Here is a 24,738-nt window from a genome sequence, read left to right on the forward strand (position 1 = left end):
GACAACCTCATCCGGAAACGGGTGAGAGAGCGCCCTTTTGACACCACTCCAGCATTCCTGTTTCCTGAGCACCCCAAGCCCACGGAGCCCAGCATGGAGGATCCAATGCAGCTGGGTGGCACACGTCTGAGCCCACAGGAGAGTGACAGGTGCATGAGCGAAGGCTGCTGCCTCTACGGCGGAGGTCTCAGCCATCTCCGTGCTACCTGCCCAGAGCTGATGGGAAACGCCAGGGCTGGCCAGGACACGGGGAACTGTGAAGTTACCTCCCGGCTACCCAGTCACCGTCTGTTACTACCCGCAACCCTCCACTGGGACAACCGTCAGCACAACCGTCAGTGTGAGTTCAACGTATCCCAGGTTTCCTTCCTGGGTCACATTATCTCTACTGCAGGCATCCAAATGGACCCCGCAAAGATTGAGGTGGTCGTCGACTGGCTCCGTCCCACCTCACTCAAGCAAGTCCAGCGGTTCCTCGGGTGTGCCAAGTTGTACAGGGGTTTTACACACATCTTTGGTGCGGTGGCAGCACCTCTCACGGTCCTAACCCGCAAGTCCCCAATCTGTTTTTGCTGGACCCCCGAGGCTGACAGCGCATTTTCATGGAGCTCAAGGGACTTTTCACCTCTGGACCTATCCTCATTCATCCTGATCCTCGTCCCTTTGTGGTGGAGGTGGGTCGCCTCGGACACCGAAGCAGGGGCGGTCCTTTCACAGCGGAAGGAGGAGGACAAGAAACTACACCCATGCGCCTTTCTCTCCAAGCGGTTCTTGCCAGCGGAATGCAACTACGATGTAGCTTGAATTGTTTACCGTATGCGTTTGTTTCCTGAAAGAGTTTGAGACTTAGTGTTTGTTGTTTTTTCAAGTGTCCTGTGATCCTGCGGTTACTGTTTCTTAGTAAAGTATTATGTTTATCCTTAGCCACAGATTCCTCGTCTGGTCTCTTCTCTGCACCTGGTCTCTTCTCTCACACTAACAGCCCACGCCTTCTTCTCAATCTTCACCACACTACGGTCTATAATGAAGAGACAGTGCACCCTGGGGATGGAAGGATGGAGAGGAGAGAGAAAAGATAGCCCTGAATAAGTGCTGGAACCCCTGGTTTGGGGGTAGGGAAGGGAGTGTCCCTCTCCGTGTGTGTGTGGTTTCACTATCCTTGCGGGGAACAGAAGTCCTCACAAGGATAGTTAAACAAGGCACATTCGGACAAGTGGGGACATTTCGCTGGTCCCCACAAGGAAAAATACTATTTTAGGTTTAGGAGTTAAGGTTAAGTTTAGAGGTTTGGGGTTAGGTTTAGGAGTTAGGGGGGAATAGAAATTTTTATGGGAATCAATTGTTTGGACAGAAAAGGACAATAAAACAAACAGTGTGTGTGTGTGTCTGTATTTGTATGTATGTGTGTGTGTGTGCATGTTTTTGTAAAGATTGTGAATCCTTCTTGTATAATGAAAAGATAAAAACATGCAAAAAACGTTTAATCTGTAATCCAAATGATACATATACAGGGTTCTGGATGGTAGCATTTGTTTCAGAGACCACGCTCCAAAAATAACTACAGAAAATAAGATACAATCTGTACATATTTGTGTTTACAGTGAATAGCCAATCAGAGATGAGAACCAGAAGAACAATAAGGCAGAGGAATGGACAGAATCAACATATTCATCATCATCATCATCTTGGTTTAGTCAGTTGGGATCAATTCCTTTTTAAATTTGTCAATTCAGGATGTAAACTGAAATTTCAATTCCACATTATTCTCAAAGAGAAATATTGTGGAAAATTGGATTTGTAATTTCAATTTACTTCCTGAATTGACTGTAAATGAAATGGAATTTATCCCAACTTTTGATCGACTCCACCGACCAAACCTCAGAGTATCAAAACAATATCTTTGCTACAATATATAGGACTGGTGACTCGTTTTAGTTTGCAACCTGCTGCATAAGTTAGAATGTGAAAAAAAAGCTTAAAGCAAAACAAAGAAAAAGACGGAACTATCTAGAGTCTTTTATCGTTTACTGTACATGTCTTCACTCAATGCTCTCGATCCAACAATGGGGAGTGTTCATCCTGTGTGTTTCCATGGCAATGATGATAGCATACACACTCAGTGAGGTGTAACCCAAACACACAAACTTTCACACACTACACACACACATGGTGAAGCGTGCGTTCCTCATTTTAAACATCCTCTCTCTTACAGCCTGAAATCAGAGAGTCAGGACCTTGAAAGTCATGATGAACAGAAAACTTAAACAGAATCAAACGAATGTACAAAAAGGCACGTTTTACCCCAGTGCTTCTGTACTGTGAGATTCAAGTGTAACTGAGCGTCTTTAGTATCGCTAACTGCTGAGTGAGAGCCCAGGCTCTCTCATTCACTGTTAACCACCAGTGAAAGTACCAACGGTCAGTTTCCTTCCAATGTTGTCCTCTGAGCATTGTGTCTCTAAGCATGTGGGCGAACACTCCGTTGGCCTCATTTAGCCTGTATACTAACAGGCTAAGTTAGCAGTCACCACACAAACAAACTCGAACTGTTAGCGACCCTTAGCATGTGGTCTAACACCCCACGCTATCCTCAATTATCCTCCATGCTAGCAGGCTAGGCTAGCAGTTGCCACACCAATGTACTCCATTTAGTTTCTGATCCTCTGTTCCAGTCCACCAAATTAAAAGTCTCTTCACAACCAGCACTCCTTCCATGGCAATGACTTAAAAAAGCCCCCCTCCCCGTTTACCCCCATCCCAACCACCAATCGCCCCTTCCCAGACCCCTCTCCGGCCCCAGCGGCGGGCTAGTCTTAGTCGTCCCCTCCTCCGTAGAGGTCTGCCAGCTTGCGGAAGCGCGGGCCCCAGTCACTGAGGTAGTCGTAGTCCTGGTCTCCGCCGGAGGAAGACGAGTGAAGGGAGCTGAGGGAGCCGGCGGTGGAGCCGCTGCCCTCATAGTCAAAAACCAGCAGGCTGTCGTAGGGGGGCGCCGTCGGGTCGTTATCAGCTGCCTTCAGACCCTGGGGAGGGGGAGAGGGGTGAGGATAGATGAGGGTTGAGAGAGAGACAAAATGAGAGGAGGGAGGAGAGATACGTAAATAGAGAGAGAGTAAAGGAGAGATAGCATGACAGAGGGGGAGACAAATAGGGAAAAAGAGAAAGAGGTTGAGAGGTAAAGAGAGAGAACAAAGAAGAGACAGAAAGAGAGAAAAAGCAGGAAAAAAGTGGCGGAAGAGAATTAATGAGATTTAGGTAGTAGGAGAGCAAGGGAAGAGGAGAAGAAGGAGGGATTATGGAGGGAGGAGAGAAGAGAGGAAGGAGAGAAGAGAGGAGTATTTAGGTCAGGCTGGACAGATGCTGGGTAGTCTCTCTGAGGAGATTCAGCAGATTACACGCACGCACCCACACACCCGCACACGCGCCCTACTACACCACAACTGACAGAATTTATTATAACTTTGTCATAAAGTGTTATTATTGACTGACGTCTTGTCTCAGTGCTAAAACTAATAAAGCAAATCTGATAAGCTGAAGCTCTAGACATGTTTTGGGGATTTCTGCATGCCATACCCCCAACTGTCTCCTTCATTTGATTGATTTGAGGAGTGAGGCAGTGGAAGAAGCATCGGCATGTCATTTCTGCTAGATTAAGCTGTCTAGATCAGCTCGCCATGTATGACAGCTCGCCTCATTATTCAGAGCTGTGTTTAGCAGAAATCTCTATCCTGCCTGCCTAACCTAGTGACATTCACACACTCAGCGTAGGAAGAACAACGTCATCAATTGAAAGACATGTATAAACAGCTCGACAAGCATGAACCTCGTCTAGCTATAGACATAAACTCACATACAGTTGAAGTCGGAAGTTTACATACACCTTAGCCAAATACATTTAAACTCAGTTTTTGACAATTCCTGACATTTAATCCTAGTAACAATTGCCTGTCTTAGGCCAGTTAGGATCACCACTTTATTTTAAGAATGTGAAATACGAATAATGTGAAATACACTCAATTAGTATTTGATAGCATTGCCTTTAAATTGTTTAACTTGGGTCAAACGTTTCGGGTAGCCTTCCACAAGCTTCTCACAATAAGTTGGGTGAATTTTGGCTAATTCCTCCTGACAGAGCTGGTGTAACTGAGTCAGGTTTGTAGGCCTCCTTGCTCGCACACACTTTTTCCAGTTCTGCCCACACATTTTCTATGGGATTGAGGTCAGCGCTCTGTGATGGCCACTCCAATACCTTGACTTTGTTGTCCTTAAACCATTTGCCACAACTTTGGAAGTATGCTTGGGGTCATTGTCCATTTGGAAGACCCATTTGTGACCAAGCTTTAACTTGACTTAACTGATGTCTTGAGATGTTGCTTCAATATATCCACATACTTTTCCTCCCTCATGATGCCATCTATTTTGTGGCTTTTTTATGGCGGTTTTGGAGCAGTGGCTTCTTCCTTGCTGAGCGGCCTTTCAGGTTATGTTGATATAGGACTCGTTTTACTGTGGATATAGAAAATGTGTACCTGTTCCTCCAGCATCTTCACAAGGTCCTTTGCTGTTGTTCTGGGATTGATATGCACTTTTCACACCAAAGTACGTTCATCTCTAGGCGACAGAATGCGTCTCCTTCCTGAGCGGTATGGCGGCTGCATGGTCCCATGGTGTTTATACTTGCATACTATTGTTTGTACAGATGGACGTGGTACTTTCAGGCATTTGGAAATTGCTCCCAAGGATGAACCAGACTTGTGGAGGTCTACAATTTTGTTTCTTGGTTGATTTCTTTTGATTTTCCCATGATGTCAAGCAAAGAGGCACTGAGTTTGAAGGTAGGCCTTGAAATACATCCACAGGGACACCTCCAATTGACTCAAATTATGTAAATTAGCCTATCAGAAGCTTCTAAAGCCATGACATAATTTTCTGGAAATTTCCAAGCTGTTTAAAGGAACAGTCAACTTAGTGTATGTAAACTTCTGACCCACTGGAATTGTGATACAGTGAAATAGAAGTGAATTATAATCTGTCTGTAAACAATTGTTGGAAAAAGTACTTGTGTCATGCACAAAGTAGATGTCCTAACCGACTTGCCAAAACTATAGTTTGTTAAAAATAAATTTGTGGAGTGGTTGAAAAATTAGTTTTAATGACTCCAACCTAAGTGTATGTAAACTTACGACTTCAACTGTAAGTATTCAGACCCTTTACTCAGTACTTTGTTGAAGCACCTTTTGCAGCGATTACAGTCTTCTTGGGTATGACGCTGCAAGCTTGACACACCTGTATTTGGGGAGTTTCTCCCATTGTTCTCTGCAGATCCTCTCAAGCTCTGTCAGGTTGGATGGGGAGCGATGCTGCACAGCTATTTTAAGGTCTTTTCAGAGATGTTGGATCAGGTTCAAGTCTGGGCTCTGGCATGGCCCCTCAAGGACATTCAGAGACTTTTCCCAAAGCCACTCTTGTTGTGTCTTGGCTGTGTGCTTAGGGTCGTTGTCCAGTTGGAAGGTAAACCTTTGCCCTAATCTGAGGTACTGAGAGCTCTGGAGCAGGATTTTATCAAGGATCTCTCTGTACTTTGCTCCGTTCATCTTTCCCTCAATCCTGACTAGTCTCCCAATCCCTGCCTCTGAAAAACATCCCCACAGCATGATAGTGCCACCACCATGCTTCACTGTAGGGATGGTATTGGGCAGGTGATGAGCAGTGCCTGGTTTCTTCCAGATGTGACGCTTGGCATTCCAGCCAAAGAGTTCAATCTTGGTTTAATCAGACCAGGGAATCTTGTTTCACATGGTCTGAGAGTTCTTTCGGGGCCTTTTGGCAAACTCCAATTGGGCTGTCACGTGCCTTTTACTGAGGAGTGGCTTCCGTCTGGCCACTCTATCATAAAGGCCTGATTGGTGGAGTGGTGCAGAGATGGTTGTCCTTCTGGAAGGTTCTCCCATCTCCAGAAGAACTCTGGAGCTCTGTCACAGTGACCATGGGGTTCTTGGTCACCTCCCTGACCTAGGCCCTTCTCCCCTGATTGCTCAGTTTGGCCGGGCGGCCAGCTATAGGAAGAGTTTTGGTGGTTCCAAACTTCTTCCATTTACGAATGATGGAGGCCACTGTGTTCTTGGGAATCTTCAATGCCGCAGAAATGTTTTTGTACCCCTTCCCAGATCTGTGCCTTAACACAATCATGTCTCGGAGCTCTACGGACAATTCCTTCGACCTCATGGCTTGGTTTTTGCTCTGACTTGCACTTTCAACTGAGGGATCTTATATAGACAGGTGTGTGCCTTTCCAAATCATGTCCAATCAATTACATTTACCACAAGTGGACTACAATCAAGTTGCAGAAACATCTCAAGGATGGTCAAACAAAACAGGATGCACCTGAGATCAATTTTGATTCTCATAGCAAAGAGTCTGAATATAATTTAATCAATTTCAGAATAAGGCTGTAACGTAATAAAATGTGGAAAAAATCAAGGGGTCTGAATACTTTCCGAATGCACTGTATTACTCGCTAATGTTTGGTTCCTGGACAATAAAGTAGACAAGCTTAGGGCGAGGCGAACATCTCCGTCCAGAGATAAACAGGAAACATATTCTGTTTCAAGGATTCATACCTCTCTCCGGATATACTGTCCCCGTCCATACAACCAGCTGGGTTCTCAGTACATCGCACAGACAGGAATAAAGAGCTCTCCCGGGAAAAAGAAAGGTGGAGGTTTCATAATTAACTACTCATGGTGCGATCGCGGTAACGTACAGGAATTCATACACATATTTACACATATACACATACACATATTTAGCAGATGTTATTGCGGGTGTAGCTAAATGCTTGTGTTCCTATCTCTGAAATACTAGTCAGGATCGAGGGAAAGATGAACAGAGCAAAGTACAGAAACATCCTTGATGAAAACCTGCTCCAGTGCGCTCAGGACCTCAGACTTCAGCACACAGCCAAAACAATTCAGGAGTGGCTTCGGGAAAAGTCTCTGAATGTCCTTGAGTGGCCCACCCAGATCCCGGACTTGAACCAGATCAAACATCTCTGGAGAGACCTTAAAATAGCTGTGCAGCAACACTCCCCATCCTACCTGACAGAACTTTAGAGGATCTGTGGGGAAGAATTGGGAGAAACTCCTCAAATACAGGTGTGCCAGGCTTGTAGCATCATACCCAAGAAGACTCGAGTCTGTAATCGCTGCCAAAGGTACTTCAACAAAGTACTGATTAAAGGGTCTGAATAGTTATGTAAATGTTATATTTCAGTTAGTTTTGCAAAAATGTTTTTGCTTCGTCAATATGGGGTTTTGTGTGTAGATTGATGAGGAGAAAAACACCAATTTAATCCATTTTAGAATAAGGCTGTAACGTAACAAAATGTGGGAAAGGTAAAGGGGTCTGAATACTTACACTACAGACATACCCCAGCAGACATGCCACTATGAGTTTCTTCACTGTACCCAGACTAAAAACAGATTTAATGCATCGCATTTAGGTAGAGCCATGTCATTATGGGATGCTCTGCCACAAGAGGTTACTCAGGCAAAAAGCAAGTTTAGCTTTGAAAAACAGATTTAAAAAAACATTGTATCACAGCACCTCTCATCTTTTTAAATATCTACTTTAACTGTACTGTATATAAGAATAAGAATATGTATATACAATATGATAGTGTCTAAATAGTATTTATTATGTCTCTTGGTGGCATTCCAATATATAACTTTTTATTTTATTTTGAATTTAATGTAATAGCTCATGTTCTTGTGTATAGCTGTTCTGTACTTTGTCATGTATGTGTATGTTTCATGTGGACCCCAGGAAGAGCAGCTAAACAAAACCTTAAATTAGCCAGCAGGCCTGCCCATGTCTGTACCACGCTAATCTGCACTGTTAGAAAAGCTAATTAAAAATTACACATAGAGACAGGGATGCTCCCTCTCTTTCTGTGTCACACAGTGAGTCACATACACACAAGCATAAACACAATCTCATACACATAGTTTCACACACACAGTTTCACACAATGACACACATGCAAGCAAGCACAATAATGATCACACACACACACACACACACACACACACACACACACACACACACACACACACACACACACACACACACACACACACACACACACACACACACACACACACACACACCACCCACTCCCCCAACAGAAAAAACACACACTCTGTAACTACCTCATGGATGAAGTCTCCTATATCTCCTGGGTGTGGTGCAGCAGAGCGGAGGGGGTACAGGTGGTCCTGGTGGAGGGGTCTCTCGTCCATACGCCTGATTCCCACCTTTACCATCTCTGGCTCCAACGCGTCGGGCTGCTGCAGCTGGCTCAGGTCATAGTCCTGGAGAGGGGGGGATAGAGACATGTGGGGAAAATAGAGAGAGAGGGTTGAGGGAGGGAGGGAGGAGAGAGGGGTGTGGAGGGAGAGAGGGATAGAGAGGAAGAGTAGTTCAAGGTGGGTACTACACATGTGGAGATCATCCGTTCCCCTACCATGTGTCTCACAAAGAAATGGTGGTTTTAACCAGAGTGAGTGAGACAGAGAGAGCGAGAGAGAGAGAGAGAAAGAGAGATAGAAGATTAAGAGATATGTCCTCTGATCCTTTCTACTTTTGAATGGAGTGTCTGATTCATTGATGAATCATCCGGAAACACATGATGAAACATCAATCTCCAGGGGAAATGGACTAAATGACCCTTTTTCAGGGACAATAAAACCTGGTCATGTAACCACCTTGGACATTGTTCACTGCAATAGCTAACCACTGAAACGATTTCAGGGGAGAGCTGTGAATGCCACAATAACATGAAGGACAGAGAGAACAGGAGAGGAGGAGAGGAAATGGCGGGATAAATACAGATGGGTTTGTCCCTGGCCTTGGTTATAATTGTTATTTTCCAGACAGAGGAGAAGAGGACCAGGCTGAGTCCCCAATGGCATTCATTTCTTCTGCACTACCTTTGATCAGTGCCCAATGCTCTAAAAAGTAGTGCATTGTATATGGAATAGGGTACCATTTGGGATGTAGCCACAGCCATCTCTACAGCCAGCCAAGGAGCCATTGTAACTGGAGAAAAATAGCTGGGCTTTGTCACTGCTTGCCATGCTCAATCTTTGATACCAGGATGGTAGGTTAGGTTCACAAAAATCGGATGAAATTATATTACCACTTCAAAACGTAACATGTGCAGTGAGGGTGTGTGTTTTTAATTTGAGAGGCTGTTCTGTAACTGTATGCCTGGCTGTCTTTGTGTCAGAGAGGCCAAATGTCATCCTAATATGTTTATAGTGCACTACTTTTGACCAGAACCCATAGGGATGCAACCTCTGCAACTGGCCTCAGTGTAGCACCAGAGAGCCAGACCGCGTGACTGCTCCTGTAGCTGTCCCCGGCCTAGCCATGCCCCATAACCCCTCCCTACTCGGAGTTCCAGACAGACATTACTAATCCATCCCACAGCAGGGGGGGTGATCAGGGGGAACTAGCCAATCCACTCTCCAACAGTTAATTTCCCAGCACTGCCGATTCCCCAATGCAACAGCGGGAGGGAGGGCGTGGTGATACCATGGCGATAAATGTATATCACCCCCTCTCAGAGCTCAATTAATATCCAATGACTGGTTGGTTTGGTCCTACAACTGCCAATGTTACAGTCCCTCAGTGTGTGTGTATCTGTGTGTCTGTGTGGCTATGCTACCATTATGCTAATTCTAGCAGCGTGATTAGTGTGCGTGCGTGTGGTCATACATGTGTGTGTGTACCTGGTACTCCTGTGTATGTGTGTGTGTCCGTTCATCAGTGTGTGCGTCCATCTGTGTTTGTGTGCTTACTCTACCTGGTCCTCCTCTCCTCCTCCCTCTTCGTCGTACTTCAGTATGTTGTCTCTGACATCGTCCTCCGGGTCGATCAGCAGCTGCTTAGCCTGACGTTCCTTATCCCTCCTCTTCATCCACATCACAAAGAACAACACCATCACTACACAGAGAGAGAGAGAGAGAGAGAGAGAGAGAGAGAGAGAGAGAGAGAGAGAGAGAGAGAGAGAGAGAGAGAAAAAATGGATTATTTTAGGAGCCTTTGTATGACCAGTCCAGCCTGTGGATGGGGAGGGAGTTGGTGGATGGGATGGATGGAGGGGGGTGGATAATTAGAACTTCACCACCATTTAATTTGATCCGTTTAAATGTGATATCAGCACTAGTGCACATTGCATCAAAGGCCACATTTACACTACATTTGCTTAACAGAGAGAGAGAAAGAGAGAGAGGAAGGGAGCTAAACAGGTAAGGAGGGAGAGAGAGAGAGAGAGAGGGGGGGAGCAATAGAGAGAGAGGTAGCGAGAGAGAGAGAGAGAGAGGGGGCGAGAGAGAGAGGGAGCGAGAGAGAGAGAGATCTAACCAAATCATGAGAAAACAAAAAGATAATTACTTGACACATTGGAAATAATAAACCAAAAAACTGAGCAAATTAGAATGCTATTTGGCCCTAAACAGAGAGTACACAGTGGCAGAATACCTGACCACTGTAACTGACCAAAACTTAAAGAATGATTTGACTATGTACAGACTCAGTAAGCATAGCCTTGCTATTGAAAAAGGCCGCCGTAGGCAGACCTGGCTCTTAAGAGAAGACAGGCTATGTGCACACTGCCCACAAAATGAGGTGGAAACTGAGCTGCACTTCCTAACCTCCTGCCAAATGTAGTGCACATTGCATCAAAGGCCACATTTACACTACATTTGCTTAACAGAGAGAGAGAGAGAGAGAGAGAGAGAGAGAGAGAGGGAAATGAGGGGGGGAGAAGAACGAGGGGGAAGGAGGTAGGGGCAGGGTAGAAGAAAATAGAAAGAAGGTAAGAATGAATACCTATAAACAGACAATATGCAGCTTTAGTTTTAATTCAACCATATTTCTCTGCCATGTAAAGAGAATCAGGAGAGGAGTTTTAAAGCTTGACGGGAGCTTGATCAGTTTGCCTGGTTTGATCCACATAATCTGGGCGGATTTTCAGAGATTGACTGAGAGGAGGGGGTGGGGAGGCTGGTGGTAGGTGGCCGAGGCTGGGAGAGACTGGTGGAGACTGGTGGAGGGCTGTCAAGAGGCTGTCGTGAGCAGGGTTCTATGCAGTGGGGGAGGGGTACTTATCTCCTAAAGGGGGAGCTTACGTTTGGGGAAGGCAGATTTAAGGATAGCTTTTAATGTAGCTACTGTAATCTACTGTAGCTGCTGTCTGGGAGGAGCAGCGAGGATGCCAAACGTTTACAGTACCAGTCAAAAGTTTGGACACACCAACTCATTCCAGGGTTTTTCTTTATTTTTTACTATTTTCTACATTGTAAACAATAGTGAACACATCAAAACTATGAAAAAACACATATGTAATCATGTAGAAACCAAAAAAGTGTTAAACAAATTAAAATATATTTAATATTTGAGATTCTTCAAAGTAGTAACCCTTTGCCTTGATGACAACTTGGCACACTCTTGGCATTCTCTCAACTAACTTCATGAGGTAGTCACCTGGAATACTTTTCCAACAGTCTTGAAAGAGTTTCCACATATGCTGAAAATATATTTTGATTTGTTTTACACTTTTTTGGTTACTACATGATATGTGTGTTATTTCATAGTTTTGATGTCTTCACTATTATTCTACAATGTAGAAAATAGTACAAATAAAGAAAAACCCTGGAATGAGTAGGTGTGTCCAAACTTTTGACTGGTACTGTACATATATGATGTTCTGTAGCTATAAGATGTGTGTGTGCCTGCATACAAACTGACTGACCTAGCATTATGATGATACAGATGAGGATGGCGATGATGGCTCCAGTGCCCAGGCCTGCTGCGATGATGCGTTCCATGTCCACACAATCTCCATGGTGATCACACTGACACACCTTGACCCTCAGGTAGGATGTATTGGACATGGGCAGGTTGCCTGAGTCTGTGATGATGATTGGAACCTCGTAGATACCACTCTCCAGAAAACCTATCCGCAGCCTGATCTGAGCATATTCACCTGGGATTGAGAGAGAGAGAGAGAGAGTTAGGCAGGGAGGGGGAGTAAGAGAGAGAGTTAGGGAGGGAGGGGGAGTAAGAGAGAGAGAGAGAGTTATGGAGGGAGGGAAGGAGGGAGGGGGAGTAAGAGAGAGAGAGAGGGAGGGACTGAGAGAAAGAGAGAAATAAAGAGACAGGATAGACAGGGAATGAGGGAGAGAGAAAAATAGAGACAGAGAGAGAAGTCAGGTTACCACTAGAAGTCTAGAAGTCAGGTTACCTCTAGAAGTCAGGTCACCTCTAGAAGTCAGGTTACCCCTGGAAGTCTAGAAGTCAGGTTACCTCTAGAAGTCAGGTTACCACTAGAAGTCTAGAAGTCAGGTTACCTCTAGAAGTCAGGTTACCACTAGAAGTCAGGTTACCTCTAGAAGTCAGGTTACCACTAGAAGTCTAGAAGTCAGGTTACCACAAGAAGTCTAGAAGTCAGGTTACCTCTAGAAGTCAGGTTACCACTAGAAGTCTAGAAGTCAGGTTACCACTAGAAGTCAAGAAGTCAGGTTACCTCTAGAAGTCAGGTTACCACTAGAAGTCTAGAAGATAGGTTACCTCTAGAAGTCAGGTTACCACTAGAAGTCAGGTTACCACTAGAAGTCAGGTTACCACTAGAAGTCTAGAAGTCAGGTTACCACTAGAAGTCTAGAAGTCAGGTTACCACTAGAAGTCTAGAAGTCAGGTTACCTCTAGAAGTCAGGTCACCTCTAGAAGTCAGGTTACCACTGGAAGTCTAGAAGTCAGGTTACCACTAGAAGTCTAGAAGTCAGGTTACCTCTAGAAGTCAGGTTACCACTAGAAGTCTAGAAGTCAAGTTACCACAAGAAGTCTAGAAGTCAGGTTACCTCTAGAAGTCAAGTTACCACTAGAAGTCAGGTTACCACTAGAAGTCAGGTTACCTCTAGAAGTCAGGTTACCTCTAGAAGTCTAGAAGTCAGGTTACCACTAGAAGTCAGGTTACCACAAGAAGTCAGGTTACCAAAAGAAGTCTAGAAGTCAGGTTACCACTAGAAGTCAGGTTACCTCTAGAAGTCAGGTTACCTCTAGAAGTTAGGTTACCACTAGAAGTCAGGTTACCAAAATAAGTCTAGAAGTCAGGTTACCTCTAGAAGTCAGGTTACCACTAGAAGTCTAGAAGTCAGGTTACCTCTAGAAGTCAGGTTACCTCTAGAAGTCTAGAAGTCAGGTTACCACTAGAAGTCATGTTACCACAAGAAGTCAGGTTACCAAAATAAGTCTAGAAGTCAGTTTACCACTAGAAGTCAGGTTACCACAAGAAGTCAGGTTACCAAAAGAAGTCTAGAAGTCAGGCTACCTCTAGAAGTCAGGTTACCACTAGAAGTCAGGTTACCACAAGAAGTCAGGTTACCAAAAGAAGTCTAGAAGTCAGGTTACCTCTAGATGTCAGGTTACCTCTAGAAGTCAGGTTACCTCTAGAAGTCAGGTCACCACTAGAAGTCAGGTTAACACTAGAAGTCAGGTTACCTCTAGAAGTCAGGTTACCACTAGAAGTCAGGTTACCTCTAGAAGTCAGGTTACCTCTAGAAGTCAGGTTACCACTAGAAGTCAGGTTACCACTAGAAGTCAGGTTACCTCTAGAAGTCTAGAAGTCAGGTTACCACTAGAAGTCTAGAAGTCAGGTTACCACTAGAAGTCTAGAAGTCAGGATACCTCTAGAAGTTAGGTTACCACTAGATGTCAGGTTACCACTAGAAGTCAGGTTACCACTAGAAGTCTAGAAGTCAGGTTACCACTAGAAGTCAGGTTACCACAAGAAGTCAGGTTACCAAAAGAAGTCTAGAAGTCAGGTTACCTCTAGAAGTCAGGTTACCACTAGAAGTCTAGAAGTCAGGTTACCTCTAGAAGTCAGGTTACCTCTAGAAGTTTAGAAGTCAGGTTACCACTAGAAGTCAGGTTACCACTAGAAGTCTAGAAGTCAGGTTACCTCTAGAAGTCAGGTTACCACTAGAAGTCTAGAAGTCAGGTTACCTCTAGAAGTTAGGTTACCACTAGAAGTCAGGTTACCACAAGAAGTCAGGTTACCAAAAGAAGTCTAGAAGTCAGGTTACCTCTAGAAGTCAGGTTACCACTAGAAGTCTAGAAGTCAGGTTACCTCTAGAAGTCAGGTTACCTCTAGAAGTTTAGAAGTCAGGTTACCACTAGAAGTCAGGTTACCACTAGAAGTCTAGAAGTCAGGTTACCTCTAGAAGTTAGGTTACCTCTAGAAGTCTAGAAGTCAGGTTACCACTAGAAGTCAGGTTACCACAAGAAGTCAGGTTACCAAAAGAAGTCTAGAAGTCAGGCTACCTCTAGAAGTCAGGTTACCTCTAGAAGTCAGGTTACCACGAGAAGTCAGGTTACCACAAGAAGTCAGGTTACCAAAAGAAGTCTAGAAGTCGGGTTACCTCTAGATGTCAGGTTACCTCTAGAAGTCAGGTTACCTCTAGAAGTCAGGTCACCACTAGAAGTCAGGTTACCACTAGAAGTCAGGTTACCTCTAGAAGTCAGGTTACCACTAGAAGTCAGGTTACCTCTAGAAGTCAGGTTACCTCTAGAAGTCAGGTTACCTCTAGAAGTCAGGTTACCACTAGAAGTCAGGTTACCACTAGAAGTCAGGTTACCTCTAGAAGTCTAGAAGTCAGGTTACCACTAGAAGTCTAGAAGGCAGGTTACCACTAGTAGTCTAGAACTCAGGTTACCTCTAGAAGTTAGGTTACCACTAGAAGTCAGGTTACCACAAGAAGTCAGGTTACCAAAAGAAGTCTAGAAGTCAGGTTACCTCTAGAAGTCAGGTTACCTCTAGAAGTCAGGTTACCTCTAGAAGTCAGGTTACCTCTAGAAGTCAGGTTACCACTAGAAGTCAGGTTACCACTAGAAGTCAGGTTACCTCTAGAAGTCTAGAAGTCAGGTTACCACTAGAAGTCTAGAAGGCAGGTTACCACTAGTAGTCTAGAACTCAGGTTACCACTAGAAGTCAGGTTACCACAAGAAGTCAGGTTACCAAAAGAAGTCTAGAAGTCAGGTTACCTCTAGAAGTCAGGTTACCTCTAGAAGTCAGGTTACCTCTAGAAGTCAGGTTACCACTAGAAGTCAGGTTACCACTAGAAGTCAGGTTACCTCTAGAAGTCAGGTTACCACTAGAAGTGTAGAAGTCAGGTTACCACTAGAAGTCTAGAAGTCAGGTTACCACTAGAAGTCAGGTTACCACTAGAAGTCAGGTTGGCTGGATGTCCTTTGGGTGGTGGACCATTCTTGATACACATGGGCGTGAAAAACCCAGCATCGTTCCAGTTCTTGACACGCTCAAACCGGTGCGCCTGGCACAACTTCCATACCCTGTTCAAAGGCATTAAATCTTTTGTTTTGCCCATTCACCCTCTGAATGGCATACATTCACAAGCCATGTCTCAATTGTCTCAAGGCTTAGAAATACTTCTTTAACCTGTCTCCTCCCCTTCATCTACATTGATTGAAGTGGATTTAAGAAGTGACATCAATAAGGGATCATAGCTTTCAACTGGATTCACCTGGTCAGTCTTTGTCATGGAAAGAGCAGGTGTTCCTAACGTTTTGTACACTCAGCTTAAGTGTTTACTTTGGCAATGTAAGTGTTTTACTTTCCATGTCAATTAAGACTTTACATGTCAGTATATTGAATTGAATTGAGAGAGAGTAATATAGGGAAGGTGAGAGAAAGAAAGAGACAGAGCGAGACGGGGAACAATTTTGAACAAGTTATTTTGTCATGGCAATAAAGCATTTTTTAATTTCATTGAGGGCAATAGAGAAATGTAGTGACAGGGAGTGGAAGAAAGACAGGAAAGATAAAACACAGACACACACTAACCATTGAGGCGTGTGAGGGTCCAGTTTCGTCGTGCGTCTGCCGGCCGGTTGGCCAGTTCGAAGGCAAAGGGGCCGGCGTTAGGGGTCAGATCTGGGTCGCTGGCGGTGATGTTGATGGCGTTGGGCTCAGGCTTCTCACACATCTCCACTTCCGGAGGGAAGACATGAGGAGCATTGTCGTTTATGTCTAAAAGGTACATCTGTAACGTACCCGTACCACTGGCAGGGGGGATGCCTGGGAGAGAGGATGGAGGGATGGAGGAGAGAGAGAAGGAGAGACCAGTGAGATAAGCAAAGAGGAGAAAAAGGCCCATTAGATAGGAAGGAATATTACAAAAAATGACAAAAAGGCAACCTGTTTGGTGCAACATAGATACTGTACTGAACTTTTTATATGTTGAGAGGAGATACCAGGGGTTGGAACCGGTTCAGAACTGAATACCGGAAAAAAACGTAATTTTTCAAGGAATAGAAACCGACCTAGAAACGAAAGTGATCCATACTGTTCCGGAACAGAACTGTTATTTTAAATGCATGGGAACTTGCTTATAATGTTATTTTACGTTCCAGCCATCTAGTACAACAACAAAACCAACTAAGCGCCTAGGCAAAACCCTCACTCAAAAACGTATTCAAGTGTCTGCCTGCAAGCAAAAAATCTTTGCCTGTGCATGTTTAGGCTACCTTCCCCTCCCCCCTCTGAAGCATAGCCTACTGACTGTACTAACGTTACATTAATGCTTGATTCAGGAGATAGTGAGGCCGATTTTTTATTAGCTATAGAATAATGGATTCACTTTTTCAATGCTAGTTAAGGATACAACAGGCCTAGTTATCATGTTTCACATTGGATTTATTAACTACAAAAAGGTAAGATGTGTTTTTAATTCTGATACCACTCTGCACACTCAAGCTTGTTAGCTATCTCAAGCTATGTCAAAGGACATTCAAAGTTCCTCCATAGAAGCCACTCCTCCTCGGTATAATTCTGTGGACCTAATTCATATAATGTCAAGATGTCCAGCGTTTCAAGTCTCCTCCTCAACCCTCTCTAGCTCTCTCTCCACCTGCACATTTTCAGTCGTATCTTGTGCCATGGGCTACACTTGTCTGTCCATCACGCATGTAAACAACTAGCTTGTCTGCTCTAACAGCACTGATTGGTGAAGTCCTTTAATGAGCTAAATGTAAAAACATTTGGTTTCACAGGTTAAAAAAGGAAAAGAAAGGAACAATATGTTTTTTAGGTTCGAACCGGTTCAGAACTTTATTTTGCTGGTCTGAACAGTGGAACGAAAAACAAACAAAAATAGTGGGTCTGTTCAGAACGAAACGATTGGAAAATTTTGGTTTCAACCACTGCCAGAAACACAGCGTAATAAGAATCTCAAAGGCACATTACAGCATTCAAAACAAACAGGAATCATGCTGTCATACATAATATTACGCCACACCCAAAACCATTTTTCAACAACCAAACTTCTCAAAACAACACCCCATCAACAGCTACATCTGACCTCTTCTAAATAAGAGATGCAATGAGAGAAACATGTGATTCAACACACTAGGAGAGTGAGTAAGGGAATGAGGAAGAGAGAGATCAGTATGTTAGGGAGGCAGTCTGAGGCACACATCTGCGTGTGTGTGTGTGTGTGTGTGTGTGTGCGCGTGCGTGCGTGCGTACATGTGTGTGAGCAGGAGGATGTGCGTGTGTATTTGGCAAAAGCACAATGAAGAGCTCAGTCAGAATAAAGCTAAAACACAGCAAGGGCTCTGTGGTGTGTGTATGTGTGTGTGTGTGCATGTGACCGGGAGAGAGTGTTTTTGGAGAATGTGTATTAGAGCACTAGTTTGTATGCTCATCCGTATACATATCATTTTCAGAAGTAGTCCTGCCATTGTCATATGAGATTGTCTTAGAATTTTGGGGGGATTTTGGCAACAACATATTTTTATTACTGTGCCAAGAAAGCGATTCAGACTGAATGGATTGTAATTGAATTTAATGAATGTGAATAGTAAGATTGAGTCCCATCCCCCATCCTCCCAGATTAAACACAACTATAAACACAGGAAGCTCTAAAAACAGTATAGGCGTACACACACACACACACACACACACACACACACACACACACACACACACACACACACACACACACACACACACACACACACACACACACACACACACACACACACACACAACTCACCATTGTCAGAGGCCATGAAGGTGATGTTGTAGAGGTTATTCTTCACATAGGGAGACTCTCTGTCCAGCACAGCGATGGTGGAGATCCGCCCATTTACAGGGTCTATCTCCAACCAATTAGCAGGGTCAAACAGCTTTGAATACCTGGAAATCAACCAAAAGGACGAGAGAACACATTTACAATAGGAAGTAACATGACACTCTAATACCTTTGAAACGTACACATTCAACACATATAAAACATATACTCCCCCCCCCCCCCCCCCCCTCTCTCCTCTCAGTACCGTATGTTCTGAAGCATGTATCTGTCAGGGTCCTGTGCTGTGAAGGTGGTGAGTAGCGAGCCGGCTGGTAGTCCCTCCTCCAGTTTGATGGCTTTAGGGTTGGGGGAGAACTCTGGGCTCTCGTTGACATCTGCAATGCGTACAGACACAGTAGCGGTGGACTGACGGGGCAGGTGGATACCACGGGCCAGGGCAACCTCATTCTCAGCCAGCACCGTCAACACAAAGGAACGACTGACCTCATAGTCTATGGGCTGGAGATGGAGAGACACGTAAACGCGCAAATACTCACCAGTTTGCCACGCTCATATATACAGACATACTGTTTGTTGGCCAGATAGACATACGTTAGCCGCAGTGGAGGCTGCTGATGGGAGGATGGCTCATAATAATGACTGGAACGGAGCAAAATAAATGGCATCAAACACATTTTTTGTAATAAAAATAAATAAATAATTAACCTTTATTTAACATTGAAACCATGTGTTTGATGTATTTGATACCATTCCACTCATTCCGCTCCAGCCATTACCACGAGCCCTTCCTCCCCAATTAAGGTTCCACCAAGCTCCTGTGATTAGCCGTTATAATGTGTGTGTTTATCTGTGTGTTGTTTGCATGTGCAGCATCTGTGTCTGTGTGTACATAAATATACAGAGAGGTACATGTTGTGTGCATAGCCCGTGCACAATATATGTGATGTGTGTATCTGTGTGCTGTATGTACAGTCTGTACTGTATGTATGTGTGCTGTGTCCTACCTTGACCACAGTGACCAGTCCCTCGTTGGTGGTGGGGTCAGTGGGGATGGAGAAGCGTCCAGTGGGGTCTCCAGCGGTGATCCTGTACACAGTCCTCCAGGCTGCAGTATGGGGCTGGTCCTTGTCTGTCACTGTCAGGTTAGCTACGATCACATTCACACGGTTCTCATGCACATCTCCATAAAACTACAGAGGGAGGGGCAGGGAGAGAGTGATGAGGGAGTGAGAGGTGAAAAATGGATCAGTCTTTACATGGCGAAAAGACAAGGAATATAACATATACAGTACGTGTACAGGAAACTCACTCTACATCCTTAGATGAAGTTGCGTGGAAAAAGGAATGGGGTTGTGAAATCATTTTCTGTCATGGACAAAGGAACTCAAAGGGTGTGATGATATTAATTAACAAATATTTCGATATGAATGTGCAAATAATCAGGAATGATTCGCAAGGAAGGTGGATCCTTGTAAATATGAATGTGGATGAAAAAGAGATTTGGCTCATTAATCTATATGGTCCAAATCAGGATGATCCACACTTCTTCGAAAACATTTATACCAATTTATTGAACTTACAGGCAACAAATGATCTAATCATTATGGTAGGAGACTATAACACAATGTTAAGTACCTCAATGGACCATAAAGGTAATCACTCTACAAACTATCATCACCGTGATTAAGGAAATTAAAAATATTATGGACACATTAGAAATAGTGGATATTTGGAGACTAAAAAACCCCAACCTAGTGAGATATACATGGAGGAGACTTAATCAAGCTAGTCGTCTTGACTACTTTCTTATCTCTTTCTCTCTTGCATCAAAGGTTAAAAAAGTTTTAATAGGAGACAGAATGTGATCGGATCATCATCTAATTGGCATTCACATAACTCATAGATTCTCCATGTGGACGGGGATATTGGAAATTTAATCAAAGTTTACTGGAGGACAACTTATTTTTAAGACAAAACAATTTATAACTGAATTTTTCCAGTATAATATAGGTTCAGCAAATCGCCGTATTGTTTGGAAGACCCTTAAATGTACCTTCAGGGGTCATTCAATTCAATATTCATCAATAATAAAAAAGCAGTTTCTGGCTAAAGAAACAAAACTAACAAGGGAAATCCATGAACTAATAGTAAAGGTAGATAGCAATAAAAACTATTCTAAAATATAAAGACCCAGTCTATCTAAAAAACTTGAGGCCCCTTACACTTCAATGTTGTGGTGCAAAAATACTAGCAAAATGCATAGCACTCAGAATTAAAAGGGTTTTACCAGGTATTGTTCATCCTGATCAGACAGGTTTTTTTTTTACATAGATGATACATTGGAGATAATATATGACAACTACTAGAAATAATAGAACATCATGAAACATATAAGAAGCCAGGAATGGTATTTATAGCAGATTTTGAAAAGGCATTTGATAAAGTAAGACTGGATTTTATTTATAAATGCCTGGATTTTTTCAATTTCGGTAATACTCTTATAAAATGGGTCAAAATAATGTATAGCAACCCCAGGTGTAAAATAGTAAATAACGGCTACTTCTCAGAGAGTTTTGAATTGTCAAGAGGAGTTAAACAAGGGTGTCCGCTGTCACCATATCTATTCATTATGGCCATCGAAATGCTAGCTATTAAAATCAGATCCAATAACAACATTAGAGGATTAGAAATCCAAGGCTTAAAAACAAAGGTGTCCATTTATGTCGATGACTCAAGTTTTAAGTTAAGTCCACAAGTTAGATCCCTGCAATGTCTCATTAAAGATCTAGATAACTCTTATGTACTCTCTGGACTAAAACCTAATTATGCTAAGTGTACAATATTATGTATTGGATCCTTAAAAAATACAACTTTTACATTACCCTGCATTTTACCTATAAAATGGTCTGATGGTGAAGTAGATATACTCGGTATTCATATCACAAAAGATATAAATAAGCTCTCCACAATGAATTTCAATAGAAAACTTGAAAAAATAGACAAGATCCTGCAACCATGGAGAGGTAAATACCTGTATATTTATGGAAAAAATTGCCCTGATTAACTCCTTAGTCATATCTCAGTTTACTCACTTACTTATGGCGCTGCCTACTCCTGATGGTTCGTTTTTCAAATCATATTAGCAAAATATATTTTGCTTTATCTGGGACGCTAAACCAGACAAGATAAAACGAGCCTATCTATATAATGAATTGGGTGGGTTGAGATTATTAAATATAAAAGCACTAAAGCTCTCTTTAAAGGCTTCACTCATTCAAAAGTTTTATTTCAACCCTAAATGGTTCTCAAGTAGATTAATAAGAAAAGCTCATCCATTGTTTAAAAATGGCCTTTTTGCCTTTGTGCAGATTGCCATGTCTCATTTTCGATAGTATCTGTCTTTTTCAAACAAGCATTGCAGAGCTGGCTACAATTTCAAATTTCACCGCCCTGAAAAGAACAAATATTACAACAAATATTATGGCTGAACTCAAATGTGCTGGTTGATAAAATACCTGTATTTGTGGGAAGATGTTTGAACAGGGTGTTTTGTTCTGAAATGATATTGCAAATTGTAATGGTAGAGTTATGTCCTTCATGGAGTTATCAGAATTGTACGGGAAGGTCTGCTAAATCCAAGAGTACAATCAAATGGTTACAGCATTGCCCCAAAAATGGAGGAGGCGGGTGGCAGCGGGAGGTGGTAGGGAACTGGTCTGTCTGCCCAATATAAAGGATCAAAACTGGCGGAGGAATAAAAATAGCATAAATAGGAAAGTTTACCAGTTTCATTTGAGGACCAGGATGTTGACAACTGTGCCATACAGATAGTTGGGAAGAGATTTTTGATGTACCGATTCCATGGTACAGGGTGTATGAGTTGATATTCAGTATAAAACAACGAACAAGATTCAAGACTTTGTGCTTTTCAGCTAAAATTATTATATAAAATTCTTGCCTCCAACCAAATGTTGAATATTTGGGGCATAAAATCATCGAAGCTCTGCAGATTTTGTTGTGAGGATACAGAATCAATAGACCATTTATTTTGGTATTGCCCTCAGGTAGCCTGTTTCTGGTCTCAGGTTCAGGAATGGCTGAAAATGCATAGCATTGATCTAAAATTGACCCCAGAAATAGTACTGTTAGGAAATCTGGAGAGACCGGGTCAGTCAATTACTAATATACTAATACTCTTAGTAAAAGTATTTATCTTCAACACGCAATCTGTAGATTCTATTCGATTAGATAGATTGAAATTGTACGTTAATCATCATAGCATAGTTGAAAGATATGTGTTGCGTAGAAACACGAAGTGGGTGTCCAGCAGAGATAGATGGGAGGGGCTGAGGGAAGCTGAGGGTCGGTATGTGGAATTGGAGACAAGTGGGAGTGGAGTTGCTGTGTAAGAGAGAGAATCATGGTCAAAAGATAAAGGAGAAAAAACGTCTAAATAAAACATAATAAAGTACATTTGAATGACACTAAGTGGCAGTGTTTTTACAACTAATGCCGGTTTGCCCGAGGCTGATGCCGTGCAGGTGTTTGTACACATGCATATACACACACTCTCATTCGAATAAACCCATACAAGAACACACAGATACATATAATAGTGCCAGACATGCACACAAACATATACAGTTGGCATTGCTGTTATGATTTCAGTTGTCCTTGATGTCTTTTGTTTTAAATATATTTTTGTATTTAGTATTTTTTTGCATTGTTTGCTGTTTTCTTCTGTCTTTTCCTTTTTTCTCTTTAGTTTATTATCTTGGTTGTTGGTGCATTGGGGGGTTCTTGGGGGTGGGGAATGGAATTAATTGTATTTTTTATTTGTTCTCTATTTGGTCTTGAATGGTTGAGGGACAGCTATTGGGGAACTGTGGGGGGGGATCTTGGAGGGTTCGGGTTTCACAAGATTGTGATCATGAAAAAGGAAACTATGACATACTGTATATTTTATATCACTATCATGCACACACAGCCTCACACATAAGGATGGCTCTGTTGTGGAAAGACTCATACATGTTTGATCGTGTCTTGATGCTGTAGTGTTTGTCCATGTTCTAATACTTTAATGTTACCCCTTCCTTGTGTTTTTTGTAATAAAAAATAAAAAACATTTTAAAAAAAATTATATATATTTTTTTTTTGTTTTGTTTTTTTGTTGAAAGATTGTTTCTGTGGTGTTCTCTGTCTGTCTGTCTGTCTGTCTGTCTGTCTGTCTGTCTGTCTGTCTGTGTGTCTGTGACTTACTGTGTCAGCGGTGAACTCTGGGGGGTTATCATTGACGTCAGTGATCCTGATGATAGCTGTAGCTGTGTTAGACAGACCGTAGGTGGGGTTCCCCTCCATGTCAGTAGCCTGGATTATCAGTGTGTACTGAGGAACTTTCTGGAACGAGGAAGACAAGAGGGGACAGGTTCAGATTACAGAGAATAACATAGACAGTCAGTATGTAAACACAAACTCATACACTGTAAAAAACTTTTTTTTTTACAGTAATTTACTGGCAGCCTGTAAATTACCTGTACATTACTGTAAAATGAGTTACAGTATGTTACGGTTAATTCCAAATAAACTCTGAAGTACAGTATTTTACAGGAGGGTGCCAGTAAGTTATGGTAGAAACAACTGGATATTTTTTTTTACAGTGTACACATTGATACACATCACACGCGCACACACACGCGCACACACAGCCACCCACCTCTCTGTCGAGGCCTGCTGCTACAGTGATGATGCCTCCTGTCTTGTTGTTGATGGTGAACATGTTGGAAGAAGGACTCTCAGGGTTCTGAGATATAATCTTGTATCGGAGCATCCCATTGGCTGTTTTAGGGTCATCCTTGTCCACTGATGTCACTGTCATCACAAAGGACCCTGGGAATGCAAACCAAGCAGTCAATAAAAAATGCACTGTGTGTTTGTGTGCGTGCATGTGTGTGTGAGTGTGTGTATGTGTATGTGTGTGAGTGTGTGTTGTTACCTGGTTTGGAGCCCTCTGGTACTGATCCGTTGTAGATGGTGTGTGTGAACTCTGGTCTGTTGTCGTTCATGTCTATGACATTGATGACAATGTCTATGGGGTTCTCTATCTGGTTGCCATTCAGGTCCACAGCATGGGCTCGCAGCTAAATTGTCAGATACAGGATCAGGGTTAGGACACAGTTAGGGAATGGTTGGAGCCAGTTTGCGCTGTTCTGCGAAGGGGGTAGTACACAGCATTGTACGAGATCTTCAGTTTCCTGGCAAAATCTTGTATGGAATAGCCTTCATTTCTCAGAACAAGAATAGACTGACGAGTTTCAGAAGAAATAACTTTGTTTCTGGCCATTTTGAGACTGTAATCGAACTCACAAATGCTGATGCTCCAGATACTCAACTAGTCTAAAGAAGGCCAGTTTTATTGCTTCTTTAAACAGCACAACTGTTTTCAGCTGTGCTAACATAATTGCAAAAGGGTTTTCTAATGATCAATTGGCCTTTTAAAATGATAAACTTGGATTAGCTAACACAACGTGCCATTGGAACACAGGAGTGATGGTTGCTGATACCG

At 42.9% G+C, this 24,738-nt stretch overlaps 1 protein-coding gene across 4 annotated transcripts in view; it reads right to left on the reverse strand.

The window, feature by feature from the left end:
* Positions 1-1,464: 1,464 nt before the first annotated feature.
* The window catches only part of cdh2 (cadherin 2, type 1, N-cadherin (neuronal)), a 101,933-nt gene continuing 78,659 nt past the window's right edge, over positions 1,465-24,738 (reverse strand). For 2 of the 4 annotated variants that reach the window (XR_016496330.1, XR_016496331.1), the window contains exons 6-16: positions 24,169-24,313; positions 23,890-24,062; positions 23,436-23,573; positions 19,181-19,366; positions 18,421-18,674; positions 18,138-18,280; positions 15,926-16,159; positions 11,816-12,195; positions 9,866-10,005; positions 8,208-8,369; positions 1,465-3,020 (exon numbers count right to left, since the gene is read on the reverse strand). Coding sequence is in view for 2 of the 4 variants with exons in the window: in XM_090236104.1 (XP_090092230.1) it covers positions 2,814-3,020; positions 8,208-8,369; positions 9,866-10,005; positions 11,816-12,049; positions 15,926-16,159; positions 18,138-18,280; positions 18,421-18,674; positions 19,181-19,366; positions 23,436-23,573; positions 23,890-24,062; positions 24,169-24,313 (2,016 nt within the window). In the remaining 2 variants the exon portion in view is untranslated. The remainder of the gene's footprint in view (positions 3,021-8,207; positions 8,370-9,865; positions 10,006-11,815; positions 12,196-15,925; positions 16,160-18,137; positions 18,281-18,420; positions 18,675-19,180; positions 19,367-23,435; positions 23,574-23,889; positions 24,063-24,168; positions 24,314-24,738) is intronic. The other 2 variants (XM_090236104.1, XM_036978488.2) reach the window with 1 other exon arrangement.

The sequence above is a fragment of the Oncorhynchus mykiss genome, chromosome 5 (assembly GCF_057628025.1).
Source record: "Oncorhynchus mykiss isolate SJ-2025 chromosome 5, ASM5762802v1, whole genome shotgun sequence".
In the NCBI taxonomy this organism is placed as follows: Eukaryota; Metazoa; Chordata; class Actinopteri; order Salmoniformes; family Salmonidae; genus Oncorhynchus; species Oncorhynchus mykiss.